Raw genomic sequence first — 20,980 nt, 5'->3', positions numbered from 1 at the left:
GGCCTCCCAAAGTGCTGGGATTACAGGCTTGAGCCACCGCGCCCGGCCAGCCCACATTTATTGACTGCTACTATATTCCAAGTGCTGCTCGAAATGCTTGACATTGTACTGTTTGCATTAATCCTCACACTACTTTACACCACCCTAGGAAACAGAAACTGTTATTGTCCCTTTTATATTGATAACTGAGGCACAGAGAGGTTAAGTCACTTCTCTGAAGTCAAATATCAAATCTGCAGCATAGGGTGGCACAGTGGCTCACACTTATAATCCCAGCACTCTGGGAGGCCATGGAGGGAGGCTGGCTGGTGTCCAGGAGTTTGAGACCAGCCTGGGCAACATTAAACTTGTAGGGGGAAACGCAGGCCTGTTGTTTGCAGAGACCTCATTTCTACAAAAAACTAGCCAGTGTGGCGGCACGTGCCTGTAGCTACTTGGGAAATTGATGTAGGAGGATTGCTTAAGGCCATACTCTAGCCTGTGTGACAGAGCAAGACCATCTCAAAAAAGAAAGGCACCATATCTGACATTTGAAAACAAGGACTCTAACTCTAAAGTCAGATGCCAAGAGAACAGCACATGGGTGTTCTTGGGCTGCTGAACCTAGGAAAGCAAGTGGCAGAGACTTTGGAGCAGCATGATTTGGTGGTTGCCTGGGATCCCTACTGGAAAAGGAAAGAGATGTCAGCAATCAGCCACCCAAGAAGCCTTGAACTCCTCCTTGCTGCAGAAGCTGCTGGGATGACAGGGCTGGAATATGACTTGCCCCAGGTCAGTAGGGACCTCACCGGGCCATGAGCTTGTGCAGTTCCTGCTTATGCTGCTGGTCCTCAGTAGCGATGGCATGCTGGGCCTGTTGCTGCATGGTCTGGACAAAATGCTGCATGTGCTGGAAGGCATCGATCTGTAACAGGACAAAGGCACAGAGAGCCACTTGGTATGTGGCCCAACTTCAGAGGAAGGGAGCTACCGTTCATCTGATAGGCATATGAGTCAACCCCTCTCCAAAGAGAATACCCTAAAGCACAGGATGACGACCCCATAGGACAGAGGACCAGGGCGTGATGCTGGGAGAGGCTGGGCTTTTCAAAAATATTCATGACTTATTCAACTCAAGTCTTGGCTCTCCTCTGCCAACTATAATTACCAGTTTTATAAGCCTTGGCAGTTTCATGCCTGGCTACCCCAAATAAAAATTCCTATGAAGTAATTTGAAACAACTGCTTACTTCACTATCAATATGTTACCCTGGGGGATATTAGGCTTTTGGGAATTGTTTCAAGCTAATAAAACTTTGGTATTTGTTTACAACACCAGGGTACCTTGGACAGTCCAGCAGAGCAAAAACTATAGATTTAAAAATCATATAGCACCCAAATAAGAACACAGATTTGGGGTGAAGACCCTCATGCATTCACATGGAACAGGGAGAAGATAACAGCTCAGCAGACATCTGGTTGAACAGGGTGACTTAGGGCAAAATCTCCAGAGCACCCTAAAGCAGCTATATCTATTTACACTACGGGCTTGTATACAACGTGAGCAGAGGACATGTGAGTCAGGAACAGACAGCTGAACTGAGGAAGAGCAGAGATAGAATGACAGATCTGGGACTACTGTACAAGCCCGCCACATCCAGTCGAACCAGCATCTTGATAAGTGGGGTCCATATCACTTTTAAAGGGAAAAACAAATCTTTTGTTTTTTCTAGAGGGGGAAAAAACCCACAAATAGAAACAAAAATAATAATAAAGGGCTTCAAGGATGGAGATAGAATGTACAAACATCAAAAGCTCAAATGGAAAAACGGCAAAATCTAAATGTGTTAAACACAGGGAAAGGAAACATTATATGAGAGAATGTGAAAAAGAGACAATGTGTTCTGTGCTGCAGAAGAAAGAAAAAATCAAGACTTCAGATAAATAATAGTTATCCTTATGGTAAATCAAATAAGAGGTACTTTTGTTTGTTTTAAATAAAAACATGTTAGCCAGGTGCAGTGGCTCAGCACTTTGGGAGGCTGAGGCTGGCGGATCACCTGAGGTCAGGAGTTTCAGACCAGCCTCGCCAACATGTCAAAACCTGTCTCTACTAAAAATACAAAAATTAGCCAGGTGTGGTGGGGTGCACCTGTAATCCCAGCCATTTGGGAGGCTGAGGCAGGAGAACTACTTGAACCCAGGAGGCAGAGGTTGCAGTGAGTCAAGATCGTGCCACTGCATTCCAACCTGGGCAACAGAGTGAGACTGTCTCAAAAAAAAAAAAAAAAAAAGGCTGGCGTGGTGGCTCACGCCTGTTATCTCAGCACTTTGGGAGGCCAAAGTGGGTGGATCACCTGAGGTCAGGAGTTCGAGACCAGCCTGGCCAATATGGTGAAACCCCGTCTCTACTAAAAATACAAAAATTAGCTGGGTGTGGTGGTGGCTGCCTGTAATCCCAGCTACTCAGGAGGCTGAGGCAGGAGAATTGCTTGAACCCAGAGGCAGAGGTTGCAGTGAGCCGAGATCACACCACTGCACTCCAGCTTGGGTGACAAGAGCAAAACTCTGTCTCAAAACACACACACACCACAAAAAAACATGTCAGTGATGATGGTCTTGAAGAAAATGAAACTCCCTAGCTTGGGGACCAGGACGATCCTCAGATGCTTTTCAATATAAGGAATTAATTGGCATGAAGAGATTGGGTTAACCCAGAGCCAGAATGACATGACAAACAATTGATCAAGCAGTTAATCCATTGCATGAGGACAGGGCAGGCACACAGATGTTCCAACACTTAACACCTGTCTCCCTCAGACGTCTGTCTTCACAGAGATCCATTACTCACCACCAGCTTTTAAAAATGAACTACATTAGTATCCCACACTTGGGAAGTGATAAATTTTCCTTTAATTTTAATTTTTTAAATTTAATTGTTTATTTCTTTAGAGACAGGGTCTCTCACTGTGTTACCCAGGTTGGAATACAGTGGTACAATGATAGCTCACTGCAGACTTGAACACTTTTCCTCAAGTGATCCTCCTACCTCAGCCTCCCAGTAGCTGAAACTACAGGCATACACCACCACATCCAGTTAATTTTAATTTCAATTTTTAGTAGAGATGAGGTCTTGCTATGTTGCCCAGGTTGGTCTCAAATTCCTGGGCTCAAGCAATCCTCCCACCATGGCCTCCCAAAGTGCTGGGATTACAGGTATGAACCACTCTTTAGTTTTTTTTTCTAGGAGAACTACATTGACCCATCTTAAATCTGATTTTTTGTTTTGTTTTTTTGAGACAGAGTTTCGCTCTTATCACCTAGGATGGAGTGCAGTGGCGTGATCTTGGCTCACTGCAATCTGCCTCCCAGGTTCAAGCGATTCTCCCGCCTCAACTTCCCAAGTAGCTGGGAGTACAGGTATGCACCACCACACTCGGCTGATTTTTGCATTTTTAGTAGAGACGGTGCTTCACCATGTTGCCCAGGCTGGTCTCGAACTCCTGACCTCAAGTGATTCGCCTGCCTCGGCCTCCCAAAGTGCTGGGATTATAGGCGTGAGCCACCACACCTGGCTTAAATCTGATTATATGTATATAAAAAAAAGAATTGGGAGGCAGTAGTAAAAAAAATCCATCACTAAAAAGGTGATAACTCAGTGTGATCATTGCGTACGTCACGCAGGTAGGAGCTAAACCAGGAACTCTGACACTAGGTGCTTTTCAGAGCTCATAAGCTACCTGCATTAACAATCCAGACACTGGGTTTAAACTCTTTGGTGGACTTAATACGGAGCTGAACAAAATATAAACTGCCAAAGCTGGGGAGGCTGGGTATTAAGTTTGGATTTGAAGCTCAATATTTCATTTATCCAGCATAAGAGAATCCAATATCTTTCTACTGTATAGTACAAGGCAACTTATTTTCAAGGAATTGGAAATTTTCTATTTAAAATTTGTTTTCTCCATCCCCAGGAAATGAAAAAAGGGAAAAGTGATTCTTTCCCTCTTATAAATGAAGGACCTGTCACTTGGAAGAAGGGGCTTCTCATAGGCCCGCAGGATTTTAGTTAGGCACAATATTCTGGTTCTAGATTGCATGGGTGGGTTTGTGGGCAAGAACAACGGCCTTGGCTCAGTGAAATTTTACAGAAGACCAGCCTGTCTCTGGACTCTGTGAAGTGTCTCGTCTAGGAAAACATGATACATATACCCACAGCCTGATGCCTTCCAGGATAACAGGGTCTGCTTTTCCCATAAATACTTTCCTTGCCTCAGGCAAGGCAGAGCATGATTCTTGTTAACAGTGGAGGAAAGTAAGGCTCAGTGAGTGTCTTGATCAGCAGCACAATTATTAAGTAGTCAGTTTTCTTTGGGTAGCTCCTTAACTATGAAGATATGACATCTCTAGTTCTGGGCTTGAAATCCCAGCACTTTACTTTAAATAGGTTCCTAATTTTTAATTCCACCAGAATTTGGGCTACTAAGAAAGACTATTCTATGGAGAAGTTGGGCTGGGGTCTTATGTTGAAAGAAGCCACTCCTTGCTTGAGATATTACCCAAAAGACTTCTTCGGCCTGCCTTGGGCAAGACAGTCAAAGACTTGGAGACTATACATAGGAGGGAAACCAGACTATACTCAGATTCAGCACCTTCTGTTTTTCTCATTTGCCTGGAGGAGGTCAGGCTTTGAATCAGAAATGCTCTGGCCTGGGAGGCTCACAGAGACTGAAAAATAAAACAAAACAACAAAAACAAACAAAATATCCAAGCTGCACATTTGAAGAAGGAAACTTAGGTCATTGGTACTGCAGTAAATCCCAAAGACCAGGTGCCTGGGTACAGGCTAGCTGATCCCACTCTGGGTGGCATTCACAGCCACCCTGAGTCAGTCATATATAAAATTAGTCAATTTCTAGACCCAGTCCCCAGATCTCCTAAGTGTGCCTTCCACAGAAACACAACTTCTATTTTATGAGATCTCCCCACAGCAGAGGCTCCCAGTGGGTTTTATTCCTCTCTCATCTCAGGTACCTCACTGTGGGGGTCACAATGGGGAGAGAAGGCTAGTTGGGACTCCCTCTTCCTTTTCGTAAGAAGGAGGAAGGGGAAGCCAAAGCAGGTGCTGACTTTGCCTCCAGGGCCTACTGGTTATTAGTCCTCACCATCATCCAGGAAGATTGCTTAAAGAAAAAAACCCCCAAACCAGGAGCCACATCTATTTCCCAAGGGCTTGTCTGTAAATAAAGTCAGAGGAATTCTACATTGGCTTCAAGATAACTTTCCCTCCTGGTTTCAGCATTACACCCTGCATGTTATTCCTTTTGAATCCAAACTGATGACAGGAGAGGAGACCAGAAGTCTGAAAAACCCAAATTGGTCTTGTGAAAGTTCTAGTCTGTGTATTCACAAATCTGCTCTTTTTTGTACCAAACAGCCCATCTTCTCTTAGGGGTAGAAAGTGTGCCTTTTCTATGTCCCAGCACTTTCTAGATACAAATACATATAACTGTGATCACATTCATTGGTTTGATCAATGGTATACATGTATCTCCTCAACTATGATTCACTTTATGAAATCAGGCCAAATAGCTTCATAACAGGAAGAAACTCCCTGACATTGTGAGTAGGTGGTTTAAACACTGTTTCTTTTCTGGCCTTAAAGGGGCAGAGAGAAGCAGATCAGGCGGGCATTCTGGAGAAGGTGGTCTGTTCTGGATGCACTGGGATACAGACCTTGCGGGCGCTCTTCCACATGTTTTTCATGTAGGCATAGGTCACCTGAGGGTGAACTGTCGGCAGGGGATGGTCAAGTTGCCGAGACGGATCAACTCCCAGGAGCAACACTAAGGTTTTATGAGCAAGAGCCTTAAAATAAGAGAGACTGGGTTACAGACAGAACTGGACAGCCCAGGGACACCCTGGGGCCCTACCTGCCCATGTGGGTGGGTGGGTGTCACTCACCAGTCTGCCACTCTTGCCACACAGGCTTGCGTACTTGAGCCAGGTTCTCATGTCTTCATGAGGGCTGACCACAAGGGACCGCACCATAAGGATTTTCTGCCAGTCCTCTACGATACGCTGGCAGCCCTAGAACATTCAAAAGTGAAGATCAGATATGTCTTCTGACACATTGTTTTTGAGGCAGAGTCTTGCTCTGTCACCCAGGCTGGAGTGCAGTGGTACAATCTTGGCCCACTGAAACCTCTACCTCCCGGGTTCAAGCAATTCTCCTGCCTCAGCCTCCCGAGTTGCTGGGATTACAGGCATGCACCATCATGCCTGGCTAATTTTTTTAATTTTTAGTAGAGACGGGGTTTCAGTACCTTGGCCAGGCTGGTCTTGAACTCCTCACCTTGTGATCCAACCGTCTCAGCCTCCCAAAGTGTTGGGATTACAGGCGTGAGCCACCGTGCCCAGCCTTTTCTTGTATTTTTAATAGAAATGGTGTTTCACCATGATGGCAAGGCTGGTCTCGAACTCCTGACCTTAAGTGATCTGCCTGCTTCAGCTCCCAAAGTTCTGGGATTACAGGCATGAGCCACCGTGCCTGGCCTTCTGATACATTTTAACTTCCCTGCAAGTCACAGTCAAATCCACTGTGAAACACAAAGGAGATTTGCTGATAGAATCTAAGCTTTCTCAGGTTAAGGGCACTGTGACTGAAATACCCTTAGGCAGTGGTCCCCAACCTTTTTGGCACCAGGGACTAGTTTTGTGGAAGACAATTATTCCATATATTGGGCAGGGGCGAGGGAATGGTTTTCGGATGACTATTCTACCTCAGATCATCAGGCATTAGATTCTCATAAGGAGCGTGCAACCTAGATCCCTTGCATGCACAGTTCATAATAGGGTTCATGCACCCATGGGAATCTAATGTGGCTGCTGATCTGACAGGAGGTAGAGCTTGCCCATCCCTCACCTCCTGCTGTGCCTCCCGGTTCCTAACAGGCTACCCACCGGTCCCCGGCCCTGGGTATGGGGACCCCTGCCCTTAGGGACTTCTCAGCAGTTTGAGAGATGGTATAGCATGGGTTTGGAGCTTGAATCCTGCCTCTGCCACTTGCTACCTATGTGACTTTGGGCAAATCACTTAACCTCTGACAGATCTGTAGAGTGGAATAAAAACAGTACCAGTTTCATAGGGATATGGCGAGGATTAAATAAATTAAATGATTGATTTCAATTTATTTTGTGAATGGTGAATATAATACATAATACATCTTTAACTTTAAAATTTTGTTTCAGTCTTTCTGGTTGAAGATGACTATCACTGACAAAGAAATTAAATTTAAAATGTATCATCCAAAGTTCAAAGATGAATTAAATGTAAATAAGTTTAAATAACTTTCAAGTGACATTGTTTTTAAGTTGGTGGCATTTATATTTCTGAAGTTATTAAAGCCTCAACCTTCATTAAGACTTCTGAAAAAACAAAAGACTGTTGAGATACCCTGTATGTTGGCATCTTAGATTCTTTCTTCTTCATTTCTACTTGTCTGAGATAAAAAAGTATACACAGAAGGGGAAATGCTTCATTCAGTTACACTTAGAAATTATTCTTCTTTCTTTTTTTTGACAGGGTCTCACTCTGTCACTCAGGCTGGAGTACACTGGTGCAATCACGGCTCACTGCAGCCTCAACCTCCCAGGTTCAAGCGATCCTCCCGCCTCAACCTCCTGAGTAGCTGGGACTATGGGTGCACACCACATCTGGCTAATTTTTGTATTTTTTGAAGAGACGGAGTTTTGCCATGTTGCCAAGGCTGGTTTCCAACTCCTGGGCTTAAGCTATCTGCCCGCCTCAACCTCCCAATGTGCTGGGATTATATGTGGGATTGCTCTTGTTGCCCAGGCTGGGGTGCAGTGGTGCGATCTCGGCTCACTGCAACCTCTGCCTCCCGGGTTCAAGCGATTCTCCTGCCTCAGCCTCCTGAGTAGCTGGAACTACAAGTGCATGCCACCACGCCTGGCTGATTTTTGTATTTTTAGTAGATACAGGGTTTTGCCATGTTGGCCAGCCTGGTCTTGAACTCCTGACCTCAAGCGATCCGCCTGCCTCAGCCTCCCAAAGAGCTCGGATTACAGGCATAAGCCACCATGCCTAGCCAAGTGAACTCCTTTTTCACCCTTGTTGATAAGAAGTCAGACTCAGAAGGGGAGTTCCTGAGATCTACTGTTTCATGGTAAATTCCATGAACCCATGGAGCTGAACTCCACGGACATAAACTTAAAAGTCTAGCAACAATGATCTCAGGCTTTTAGCCATGATAAGATGCAGTCTGAGCCTGACTGGAGAACCCAAGGCAAGAAGAGACTCAGTGCCAGTAATGCTGACCTCTCTAACTGCCCTATGGGAGGGTCTTAGGAACCAAAAGCATTGTGCAACTCCAAAGAAAAGTAACAAACATGTATTTTTCCACTACTATAATACTGGTTGGGGATTTTAATTTAAATGATTTGACCACAAAATGGCAGTTTTCTAGCCCCAGCAGTTCATTTGACAGCAAGCCATCCACAAGAGCCAAATTTCCACTATAAATGTAATGCTTTATTTTCAGGCCTTGGACTACAATTTTCCATCCCATGAAGTGTGACAACAATGATTTAGAAAGTTAAAATAACAGAAAAAAGTACATTGAGTGATTGTTTTTTGTTACTTCTCACCAATAGTTAGGTCCTCCCAGATGCTGAAATAATTTGGCCTCCCGTAAGCCAAAAAGCATCTTGCTGCCTCAAGATAGGAAAGTCACGAAGGCTTAAGGTGGTAACAGTGTCCTGGACCCAGTAAAGTCAGACAGGCATCTCTCTTCCCAGGACTCATTCCATGCATCCCCTCCCCTCCAAGTCTACATTTGGATCAAGTCCCACTTGTCAGACTGTCAGAAGGTTCATCAGATCTCTGCTGTAGAAACTCTTTATTATAGGCATTTCAAAGAACTGGGGTGTGTACAAATTAAGTGGGAAATGCTTATTTGTGGAATTCTTTCTGGTGCCCAGGAGACAATTTTCCATCAAAACATTCACTGGGCATTTCATAATTACTAATAAAACATGTAAAAGAACTGCATGTGCTCATTTCAGAGCCATAAATGACTGTATTCATAGATGTTCCCGTGCCCATTGCTCTCTCCTTTCCAGGGGAATGTGCCCTGAACTTCCTAGGCAGGAATGCAGTTTGGAGTGACAGGGTTTTGTCACAGCCTACTGAGACGCCTGAAGCACAAACTTCGACTGGTCTGAAGCGAGAATTTGGAATTAGGTGGGGATCTAGTTGAGAGGAAATGGCTTATAATTGGGGGGATGGATTATGATAGGCAGGGAGACAAATGGTTTCTGGAGTGGTAAAGGCTTTCTCTCTTTTTTTCTTTTGCTGATGAACTTCCTATCCTACCCACTCAAGGAATGGGAGAACACTTAAGACTCCTGACTCCCAGAACTGGAGTGACAGTTCCTCATGTTAAAATGATCAGAATGTGATAATGAAAATACTGATGGAGGACTTGGGAAAGCTTCTCTACAAGGGGAAACTGCAGTGGAAAAAAGTCTCAATGCAGGCGACAGGATGACTCTGACCTAAGTAACTATCAACAGGAGGAGCTGGCCAATGAGAACCTAAGGCAACCCCATTTGAAAAGCTAGTGCGGGTGGCCTGCAAGTATAGTTAGAACAGTGGTTCTTAGCTTTGGCTTGTGGAATCATCTGGGGGAACCTGAAAAGATACTGATCCTGAGTCTCTCCCCAGAAATTTAATTGGCCTGGGGAATAGCCTGGGCATCAGGACTTTAAAAAGCTTTCCAGGTGATTCTACTGTGCCGCTAAAGTTGAGAACCAATGATTTTGAGATTATGATTCCTGACTGGTCACAGGTGTCATTTATTAAAAAACATTTTTTTTAATTCCTAGAGGAGAGAGTAAGAAGAGACGGGAAAATTGGCCATTCTCTCACAGCTTAAGCTTAGATGAGGAGCATTTGAGTATTCTGCTTTGTATGCAAGCCAAGCAACACACTGGTGGAGGAGGCAGGAAAAGTAAGTTGAGTAAGAGAGGGAGTGGAGGGGGGCACTCTCCCAGGTCCTGGAAGGGGCAGGGGTAGGCGGGTGAACTGGGGCTTTCTACCAAGCTCACCTGCAGTCTCTCCCACCAGATCTGGCGGATGATCTCTCGTCGCTCGGGGACAAGTTTGTACTGGATAACCTCCTCCAGCTCGGACAGCATGTGGCAAGAAACCATGGCCTGATGGAAGCAAATCACATTCCAAACTAATTACTGCACAAACAATCCAAAAGACAGGATTTAAATCATTCCTTCTGGTGTCAGGGTATCTGCTGATCAGAGAAAACAGGCATGTTTCCAGCAGCCTGTGAGTTCTCAATAGCCCATTCTGAAAAAAGTATGGAAATAAGCCTCAAAAATGACAATGTGCAGAATAGTTGACACTTACCCCATATGCCCGACTGTAACTCTCTCCTGCCATCGCAGTTAATTCAGCATCCAGCAGGTCCCTGGCCTTGTCAATGCACTAGAAGAGAAACAACCCTTGGGACTGAGCTCTGGACTTGGGAGCTTAGGGTTATTTTAGGGCACCCCAACTAGCTACAGAGGTTATCTGTCTCACTTAAATTCCAGGGACGAAGAGAGAAATTTGCTGAAGAAAGGCATTTTCCCAGAAGTGAATGGCTTGAGAGGAGGTATTATCCAATTTCTCATCAAAGACAGAAATGCATGGCATCCAAAACTTTAACATCTATCTAAGGTAACATACACAATCTTAGGTGGCAAGGGCATGGGAATGAGGGCTGTAAAACTGAATCATGGGTTCTTGCATCTCAAGAGGACATAATTGGGGATCTACCTTTTTTTTTCTGAGACACAGTCTCACTCTGTCACCCAGACTGCAGTGCGGTGGCGTGATCTTGGCTCACTGTAGTCTCCACCTCCCAGGTTCAAGCGATTCTCCTGCCTCAGCCTCCCAAGTAGCTGGGATGCTGGGACTACAGGTGCCCGCCACCATGCCCAGCTAATTTTTGTATTTTTAGTAGAGATAGGGTTTCGCCATGTTGGGCAGGCTGGTCTCGAATTCCTGGTCTCAAGTGATTCATCCACCTTGGCCTACCAAAGTGCTGGGATTACAGGTGTGAGCCACTGTGCCCAACCTGGGGATCTACCCTCTTTTAACTTTTCCTTGCTGGGCATGTTTATGAAAACAGATTCTGCACACACTTCAATGGCCCCAGGTGGCAGCTCTGGCTTCCAAGCACCCTCTGTCCTTATTAGGGAGTGCCTCTGAAATTGGCAGAGAGGCCCAATCCTGTGCATGTGAACGGGAGCTCTTGTGTCTCTGACAGAGACAACCAAGATCTTGGTTCTCATCACACAGATGAGAGCCTGGAGGATGCCACAGCACTGCAGTTTGAGTTTCCTCTGTGCCATCAATTAAAAATCCCTCATGCAGAGCTTTTCCCGTTTTTGAATGTTTAAGGTTAATTATAGTGTCCCAATGCCTTAAGTGCTCAGATCATTTACCAGGGCACCTCATTTAGTCTCGTGTCTGACAGGGTGCATGGGATTACTTCATTATTTCATTCTGCAAGTCAGCACACTATTTGCAAATAAGTACTAGCTTCCTTGGAAGGTAATCAATGTGTGACATGCCTGCATGGCCAGAAGACCCTTGTGACTGATTTCTGCCGCACAGTGAGACTGCTGGCTCTCTGACTCCTATCTTTTGGTGAAATACAGCTTCTCTCTACAGCAAGGGATGTAACGATGACCCAACAAGCTAACTCCAAAAGCAACTGAGACAGCAGCTTCCAGAACACATTTGTCCCCCTCAGAACAAAAAGTAGCCCCAGCAGACCTGCTGGCAGTCTTCTGAGTGCAATGCATCAAAACCATTCAAATGCACTCACAAAGTCAAGTAAACATCAGACCTGAAGTATAATAGCTATTTACTGAAGCTCCGTGTGCTCAGAAGCACTACAATCTTTTCCTTGCTGAGAGATCTGGGTGCATGCAGGTTTTTACCTGTTGTGCCAAGGAGAAGAGGTCCTGATGCAGTGCCAGCACAGCTCTATAAAATGCCCCATCATGGGTGTCCCGAGGGATCATACAGGTGTATTCTTCCATGCTGTCCCACTGACCTATACACACACACACATACACAAAGCATCAAGGGGGTTGGCTGGTTGGGCTAAAGGCAGCATCTCAAATAGGTCTTACCATTGTTACTTTCCTTTAGCTTGGGATACAGACAAGACAAATGCACTTGAGCCTCATGTACCAAAATCCTGCAGAGCCCCTATACACACTATGCAGGTTGACTTAACAACAACAAAAAAAAGCCACATCTCTCTCCTAAACACAGGACTCCATGGCTGCCCAGGGAGCATCTTGACAGATGAGGGGGGAAGTGCATGAGTGTGAAGTCTGCACATCAAGTGGGCTGAATGCAGCACCTCATTATCCTAGAGAACTCTCTCAGGTTTCTCCAGGTGAAACAAAATTGCTTTCTTCCCTACTAGTGAGGCAGCTCACAGTTCAATGGTATGTTGGGAAATTACATTTTCCTCTAAACAATTGAAAATAGCCATTACACAGATGATAGGGGACAGGATTAGACACATAGCTTGCCCATTTCATTCTGGCAACATCTTTGCCTCAGGAGGGAGGAGATAAATATTGTAAGCAACTCCATTATAACAAAAAGCCGGGCTAGGTCACAGCACAGTGGTCTCTGTGTCATGTTAGACTGGGGAAATGGCTGCATCCGGGAAGAGGTATTTACTTCTCCTGGTGGGGTGAGTATGTATCAAATACCAGGATTTCCAAGACCATCTGCAGAAAAGATATCAGCTTCATTAGCTTCAAACTGCAGGGCTGCCAATTTTACAAGGCATTTTCCTGCCTCTCACTCCAGACCATCAGCTCATCCATTCTCTATGCCTCTGGGCACAAGCAAATAGCTAACGATGACTCCTCAGGAAGCAATTTGTTTTTGAAAAATGTTCCGGATCTAGCCCAGAGCTCATGAAAGGAAAGGGTATAAGCTCTGTGACTCAAGAGGGACAGAAGAAGAGAATGGAGGTAGAAGGTTATGTAACTTTCCTCTGGGCTCCACAGGTGAAGCTTTTCACCAGAGACGTTCTACATATCCTTTCCCTTCTTATCAAGACCATCTCTGGAACAGATATTGATAATCCTCTTAGCTGGGGCCCAGTGTCAGAAATTGACATGTCTGCAGGGATTGAAAGGAAATCTTTGTTTTAAAATACTCTGGGAGTAGGAGTGAGGTGGGTAAGAATTGGGCAGCAAAGAGGAGAACAGAGACAATAAATGGTGAAAATGTTTGTAATTGCTGGAAAAGGTGACGGGCAGATGGGGGTTTATTATACTATAATCTTCACTGTTACATATATTGGGAAAGTTCTAAACTATAAGTTAAGAAATATGAATAAAAGGAGATAGACAACTGTCTTCTCCCTTTACTCCTGCTTGGGATAAAAACATGACATGGGGAGCTCCAGCAACCATGCTGGATCATGTGAACTTTAAAATGGAGGCACAGGCTGAGCGTGCAAAGCAGCAATCTGGAAAAAGGCTAATGATAATAGAGCCAAAATACTAGTCTGGAAATGCTTACCTCTAGATTTCATTTATAAGAGAGGAAAATAAATCATTATCTTGCTTTAGGCAACCAAAGCCAAATCCTACTGTGGTATAAGACGAAATATGTTTGATCTTTGTCCCTAGTACCTGGTATAGAGCTATCAAAAACCCTTTGCATTTCCTGAGTGATAGAAGTGTTCATTATTCATCATGAGCCCCTACTGATTATGCTGATAAGGTAGAATAGTTTAAGAAAAAATTTATTTATTGAGAAGGTCAACTATAGAGACGACTTTAGGCATAGCTGGATGCAGGAACCTAAAGAGAGTTCTCCTCATCTCTCTTTAAAACAAAAAAATGAGGGCCACCCGCAGTGGTTCACGCCTGTAATTCCAGCACTTTGGGAGGCCGAGGTGGATGGATCACGAGATAAGGAGTTCAAGCAGCCTGGCCAACATGGTGAAACCCTGTCTCTACTAAAAATACAAAACTTAGCTGGGCGTGGTAGTGGTGCCTGGAATCCCAACTACTCGGAGGGCTGAGGCAGAGAATTGCTTGAACCCGGGAGGTTGCAGTGAACCAAGATTGTGTCACTACACTCCAGCCTGGGTGATAGAGACGCCATCTCAAAAAAAAAAATTGTGTGTGTGTATATATATATACACATACATATATATGTATACATGTATACATATATATGTGTATATATGTATGTGTGTGTATATATACACACACATATAAAATTGGTAGAGATGGAGTGTCACTATATTGCCCAGGCTGGTCTCAAACTCCTGGGCTCAAGTGATCCTCCACCCAAGCCTCACGGAGTGCTGGGATTACAGGTGTGAGTCACCACACCCAGTCTCCTCATCTCTTGTTTCTGCTTTCAACTGCAAAGGTAAATGGAGACAGAGAGATGCATACCCTAATACCCTGCTGAATGTGTGGGCGTAGGACCCCACTAACCTTGCAGAATATCCAAGCCTATTGCCAAAGAGATTGGTTCGCTAAGTAGCATGTGACTTAAACTTTGCCTAACATTGTCTCTCCCTCCTTCTCCCCTTCCAGGATGGGGCTGGTTACCAGAAAGACCAAGTAATTACCAGGTTTGAACTTTCAGCCCTGTCCACTGACATCCAGGAAAGGTGAAGAGGTTGAAAATTAAAGGCAATAAAAACTCTTGAACAATGAGCTTCCAGGTTGATGAAGGTGCTGGGAGGGTGATGGTAAACCCCAGTACCACACAGGACATAAACTTCTGCACTCTAGACCCTTCTAGACCTTCCCTCATTGTATCTGTTCATCTGTATCTTGTATAATACCCTTTATAGGAAACCAGTACATGTAAGTAAAAGTGTTTCCTTTTGTTCTGTGCGCTGTCCTACCAAATTATCACACCTGTGGAGGAGAGTTATGTTAACCCTGATTTACAGCTGGTCAGTGAGAAACACAAGTCACAACCTGGAACTTGTGATTGGCATCTGAAGTGGGGCAGTATTTTGGGATGAGCCCTTAACCTGTGGGATCTGATGCTATTTCCAAGTAGACAGTGTCAGAAATAAACTACCTGACACCCCACTGGTGTCTGCTGACAATGGCTTGGTGTATGGGGAAAAGCATCTGGCATCAGTATTCTGTGTGAGTGTGCTAAGTGTATATTTCTCACCCACCAAATCTCAATTTTGATTTTGTGCACTCTTTTCCTTGGCCTTCCAACGAAGATCCAATTTTCCCCATGTCCAACAAGTTCATAAAAATCATCAGGTAGAAAGGACAGATGGAAGGTGCAGAAGTAGGTGGATACAGACCGTTTTTACACTTCCACAGACCTGGATCTCCACCTAGAGCCAGCGCCTTACTCTTCTGATGCGAGCCCCTAGCCTCACTCACCCCATTCTTGATGGGGTGCCTGTGAGGGAAGCTTTACCTAAACCCCATGCAGCTGCAGCAGCCATCCGGGCCATCTTGGCTTGGGTCTCATCATTAACCAGGGTCCACTTTTCACAGCACTGCTGGTGGAGTTGACCCCTGAAGGAAATGAATTATACAGTCAGATTAATCCAAATCTCCTTAAACTACCAATCTTCCTCTCCTGCCCCTTGGGTTAGTTGAGGACTACACAGGAACTGGACACCTTTAATAAAAAAGCACATTCTACCAGGTCACATAATAGATAATGAATGGGCTATTTGTTGTTTCTATGATCTGGTGCTCATAATTTGTCTGGGTGAGTTTATCAAGGATAGGAACCATGTCTAACTCTGTGATATGAAATGTCCTGAACATCTGGCTCCCTTCATAAATATTAAATAACTTCTCTCCTATGCCAAAGAATTCTGGGCTCTTTCCCTTTGGCAGGCCTACAGAGAAAGCAATCTGAAGAGACGCATCTGGACATTCATTTTGGGCTCAAAGCTATAGGGAGAACTGGCTCCTAAAAGTATTATACAAATGGTTTCAGTCTGAAATGAAACCCAGATGAAATCAATCTGTACAGAAGAAAGGCTCTACAATGGTCACATCTACAGAAAGCTAGATGCTGCTTATTCTCAGAATTTTGCACAATTAACTGAACGTGAAGGAGGACTATGAGATATTGAGATATAAATGGTGCTTAAGACACCCCAACAAACAAAGAGAATGCGGAAGCCCTAGAATAAGGTCTTGCTATTGACTGTTGAAATTCCCTCTCATGTTTCGCTTCTCAATAAAAAGAAATAAACTCTGCTATTATGCAAATCTGAGCCCCAGATTTCATATGAGTTTCAAGATGCAGCTAGGAGACTCCTTAATTTTTCCTGCTTTCTGAAAGACATGCTGCAGGATTTAACTTTGCACTGGAGGTGTAGTCACGAGGAAGGGCACAAGTTCTAAGTGGCCCAGGTCAGAAGCCTCATGGAACATGAGCTGCTCTCTAAGGTGGTGGAGGAGGGCAGGGATAAAGAGGTTGAAGTCAATCCCTGCAGAAGGAATCTAGGCTCACCAAGAAGCTGACTGTGGACTATGTCAGGAGAGGTACTCAGGGCCATTATCCAGCATTGCAGTACGGCGGATATTAACTTTGAAGTCTCTCTGGCACATGATCAAGGGAACCAGGGACACAAGCACTCTGGCTCAATACAGAGCTGAGACCAAAAAGAAGAACTGGTGGCCATGATGCCCTATACACTTACTGAAGCTCCATTACGGGAGCAGGATAAACCTCTGTGTTGGTTTCCTGCCACTGAGACTTAAAAATCTTCACTCCTGGGCCCTGCTAGGGGTTCCCTTAGAGCAGTAGTTCTCAAACAAAGTGTATCAGAATTCCCTAGAGGGCTCCTTCAGATGGCTGGGCTCCACTCTCTGAGTTTCTGACTCATTAGTGTTGGGGTAGGAGCTGAGAATGTGCATTTGTAACAAGTTTCTATGTGACGCCAAAGTTGCTGGACCAGGGGCCACAGTTTGAGAACCACTGGCTTAGAGCAGAGGCACAGCTCATCTGCACAGCATATTTTTATAACGATCCTGACTAGAGGTAGGAGAGAAAGCTGCATGATCTCCAAATGGTCCTTCTAATTCTATAATTCAAAATTTACAGCTGGTGAACACAAGTAACTTGGACGAATGCATCCTCCATGCAAGCTGTCCCTCCTAACTCAGCCTTCCTCTACTATTTTGTTAGGATCAGCTGATTCTGTGCCACAGGACCAAGGATGTAATTTTTTTTTTTCATCTAGAGCAGGAAGCAAGTTCAGTGCTGAAATCCCACAAACTGTTACAAGAGACAAAGCAGGGAGCAACGTAGGAACAGCAACTCGGAAAGGCAAGCCCTAGCAGTGAACCTCGCACTGCCTTCACCATGTAGCTGTGTGGGAACAGCTGTCAGAACCTGGTCAGTACACAGACAACAGCTCTGCTCTTCCACAAACATTTGTTACAAAAAATAATGCAGAATATACTGAGTCCTGCCTCTCAAAGGCGGTTGGGTGGGGGGCAAAACCAAATTAAATAAAAAACACGAGACTGTTTATGGGGCAACAACTAGGATAGTTGTTGTTTTCTGATACCTTTTACTACACACAGGGAGGACTAGGTAAAAGGTGCACCCTCTGGGACTTTGATTTTCTCACCTAGTGTTGGGGTGAAAAACGCAGAAAGTGTAGCACATATACTAAAATTGGAACGATACAAAATTGGAACGATATAGAGAAGATTAGCATGGTCCCTGAAGATTTAAAACGAACAAAAAGCTTAGGAAGTATTCTTTCATTTGGAATGGCTCCATGGCTCCTCTTAGGGTTGAAGGCCTATGATCTCACTCCCGAGGAATCTGTTCTCAGTGACTAGAGGCTCTGTGGGAACAGTGTGAGGAGGGGGTTCACTTTAGTTCACTTTGGCTGCAGGTGTGGCTGTCCGTACCATAGGGCTGGGCGGGGCGGGGGGTGGGGATTGCCTAGCTCTCACAGCCTCCTGGAGGCAGACAAGCATGGGGAAAACGGGAAGGGTCTCTGCTCACTGTTAACTCCAGATCATTCCGGATGCCACCTCTGACGAACATCTGCCTCAGGCATGTTCAGGATATACGCACAAAATAAATTTAGAAATTGCACTCTAAACAGAGTTGACTGAATAAACCATATCAGAAACCTGCATATGATCAGGAAAAATATTCTGCTTCTTTCATCTCATTTTAAAATTTCTTTTAGTCTCCCACATTCTTCAAGCCTTTGGTCAGCATTACTAGCCACTTATGCTTTATAGATAATTATAAAACTCGAAAGAACCCAAGAGATCAGAGGTATTTGGGACTGAGAACGGCAATATCAGGAGATCGGTATCACTCAGCTTGGTCATCTCAACTTCTGTGAGCCTCAGTTTCTTCAACTATAACACAAAGGAACTGCAGGAAACCACATCACAAGTCTCTTCCAATGCATCCAATCTGTTCCTACTAACCCAGCTAGGAAAAGTGGTCCTCTTTAATGTGAAAGGAGAGGAGTGGAAGGGGAAGGGGCCAGGAGAGGTTTCGAGAAGGAAGAAACAGTGCAGAGGATTTCAAAAGTACAAAAAGGAGCAGAAGAAGAGGGCAATTCAAAGAACGGAACAAATGAATGTGGGATTTGGAGAAAAGTGAATAATTTGGCCAGAGCTCAGATTATGAGAGAAGGGTTCATTGAGAAATGTGCTGAACAAGCGGGCTCGTGCCACAACAGGAAAGACTTTGAATGCCAGGCTGTGATATTTATATGTAAATCCAATGGCAACAGTCAAACACTTAAGTATTTTAGGAATTGATTAGAGTTGAATTTTAAGAACACTTCCATCCCATTTTATCTTTCCCATAACAAGATATGATTGTATGACAGCTGATCTGAAAGTAGAAAAACTGTTTTTGAAATGATGTGGCTAATTCTTATTAACATACTTTTCTTTTGCCTTAGATCAGTGTTGTCCAGTAGAGCTTTCTGTGATGATGGAAAAGTTATCTATGTGCACTGTCCAATATAGCAGCCACTGGCCACATGTGGCTACTGAACACCTAAAATGTGGTATGACTGAGGAACTGAATTTCACATTTTGTTTAATTTAAAAATAGCCATAAGGCCGGATGCAGTGGCTCACGCCTGTAATTCCAGAACTTTGGCAGGCTAAGGCAGGCGGGTTTCTTGAGATCGGGAGTTTGAGACCAGCCAGGACAATATGGCAAAACCCCATCTCTATTAAAAATACAAACATTAGCCGGGAGTGGTGGTGCACGCCTGTAATCCCAGCTACTCGGGAGACTGGGGCAGGAAAATCACTTGACCCTGGGAGGTGAAGGTTGCAGTGAGCTGAAATCACAGCACTGCACTCCAGCCTGGGTGACAGAGTGAGACTCCATCTCAAAAAGGAAAAAAAAAAGCCACATATGGCTAGAGGCTACCATATTGGACAATACAGCTTTAGATACTTGTTGGACTAAAAACAACAACAGCAGCAACTTTAGTTACATAAATGAATAAAGCAGATTTGAAAGGATATGCTTCCTCAACTTATTGAGGTAAATGAATATGGAGTTTTTGTTGTCGTTGTTGTTGCCCAGACTAGTGTCAAACTTCTGGGCTCAAGCAATCTGCCCGCCTTAGCCTCCCAAAGTTTTGGGATTACAGGTGTCAGCCACCACACCCAGCCTTTTAATGTTAATTTATAAAAATAAATAACACTTTTGAATCTTCTTAATGATGGTTAAATCAGACAAGCCACTTTCAAATAATTTTAGAGTATTATCTCTCTCTCTATATATATGATCCAATGCCTAAGGCTAAATTCACTGACATTAAATTTTCATGCAAAACATTATAACATCTTCTATCTTGGGGATGTAGTAATAACTTTATATTAAGAAATAATGGCCAACCTTTGCAACATGGTGAGACTCTATCTCTACAAAAAATAATTTTAATAATTTAAAAAAGTTAGCCAGGCATGGTGGTGCATTTCTGTAGTTCCTTCTACTCAGGAGGCTGAGGCGGGAGGATTGCTTGAGTCCAGGAGTTCAAGACCATAGTGAGCTATAATCACACCTCTGCACTCCACTGAGAGATAGATTAAAGTCTTGCCTCTTAAAAAAAAAAAAAAAAAGGCTGCGCACAGTGGCTCATACCTGTAATCCTAGCACTTTGGAAGGCCAAAGAGGGAGGATCGCTTGAACCCCAGGAGTTCAAAACCAGCCTAGACTGCACTGTGAGATCCTGTCTCTACAAAAAATAAAAAAAATTAGCCAACTATGTGGTATGTGCCTGTAGTCCCAGCTACGAGGGAGGCTAAGGTAGTACAGAAAGACTACATGTAGTGAAAGATCATTCTTTTAGAAGGCTTACTTTGATTTTGTCCAATATTCTTAAACTTTCCAAGGTAGAAATGTCTAAACAAATAAAAGTTTGCCTACATTAAATAGACTCAATTTATTGATATGATAAAATATCACACAGCTATTAAAAAAATCTACAGAGCATCTACAGTAGCTCTGTAGATGCTAATACGGAACAGTGGCCTAGACTTAAGCGAAAACAGCAGAGTGCAAAATGGTATAAACAGCACATTACTGTCAATGTACATTCTTGTGATGGGGGTCAGAATATACTACCCTGAAATATGGTACCTTGGCATACCGAATATTTTAAGAAAATGGCAGCAAAAAAAAAAAAAAAAAAAAAATTACTCTGACTACCCCCTGCCCTTATCCCCTGAAGCAGGTCATAACATCTAGGAAAAATATTTTGACCCTCCCCTGAAGGAGGTCATAAGGCCCTCCTGTGAGAAGTGCCTTCCCCATACCTGGAGGAAAGGAACATCCTTATTTCTGAAGACAGGGGGTCACAGAGAAGAATCTGAACAAAAAGGCCTATTAAAAATCCCCCATACAGACCGGG

General features: G+C 44.1%; 1 protein-coding gene and 1 long non-coding RNA gene across 3 annotated transcripts in view; one reads left to right on the top strand and one right to left on the bottom strand.

Annotated features, from left to right (window-relative positions):
• The window catches only part of MTOR (mechanistic target of rapamycin (serine/threonine kinase)), a 160,412-nt gene that overhangs the window by 28,268 nt on the left and 111,164 nt on the right, over positions 1-20,980 (bottom strand). For both annotated transcript variants that reach the window (XM_011996603.1, XM_011996602.1), the window contains exons 31-37: positions 15,517-15,617; positions 12,009-12,124; positions 10,426-10,503; positions 10,110-10,217; positions 5,943-6,068; positions 5,715-5,846; positions 789-904 (exon numbers count right to left, since the gene is read on the bottom strand). In XM_011996603.1, the coding sequence (XP_011851993.1) occupies positions 789-904; positions 5,715-5,846; positions 5,943-6,068; positions 10,110-10,217; positions 10,426-10,503; positions 12,009-12,124; positions 15,517-15,617 (777 nt within the window). The remainder of the gene's footprint in view (positions 1-788; positions 905-5,714; positions 5,847-5,942; positions 6,069-10,109; positions 10,218-10,425; positions 10,504-12,008; positions 12,125-15,516; positions 15,618-20,980) is intronic.
• On the top strand, positions 9,394-14,928 carry LOC105551385. Its single transcript, XR_001007860.1, has 4 exons — positions 9,394-9,457; positions 10,129-10,344; positions 10,611-10,737; positions 14,658-14,928. It is a non-coding gene; the product is annotated as an uncharacterized LOC105551385 (long non-coding RNA).

The sequence above is a fragment of the Mandrillus leucophaeus genome, unplaced genomic scaffold (genome assembly GCF_000951045.1).
Source record: "Mandrillus leucophaeus isolate KB7577 unplaced genomic scaffold, Mleu.le_1.0 Scaffold52, whole genome shotgun sequence".
Lineage (NCBI taxonomy): Eukaryota > Metazoa > Chordata > Mammalia > Primates > Cercopithecidae > Mandrillus > Mandrillus leucophaeus.
The sequence above is the reverse complement of the archived record's forward strand: the minus strand, read 5'-3'. Positions and strand labels throughout refer to the sequence as shown.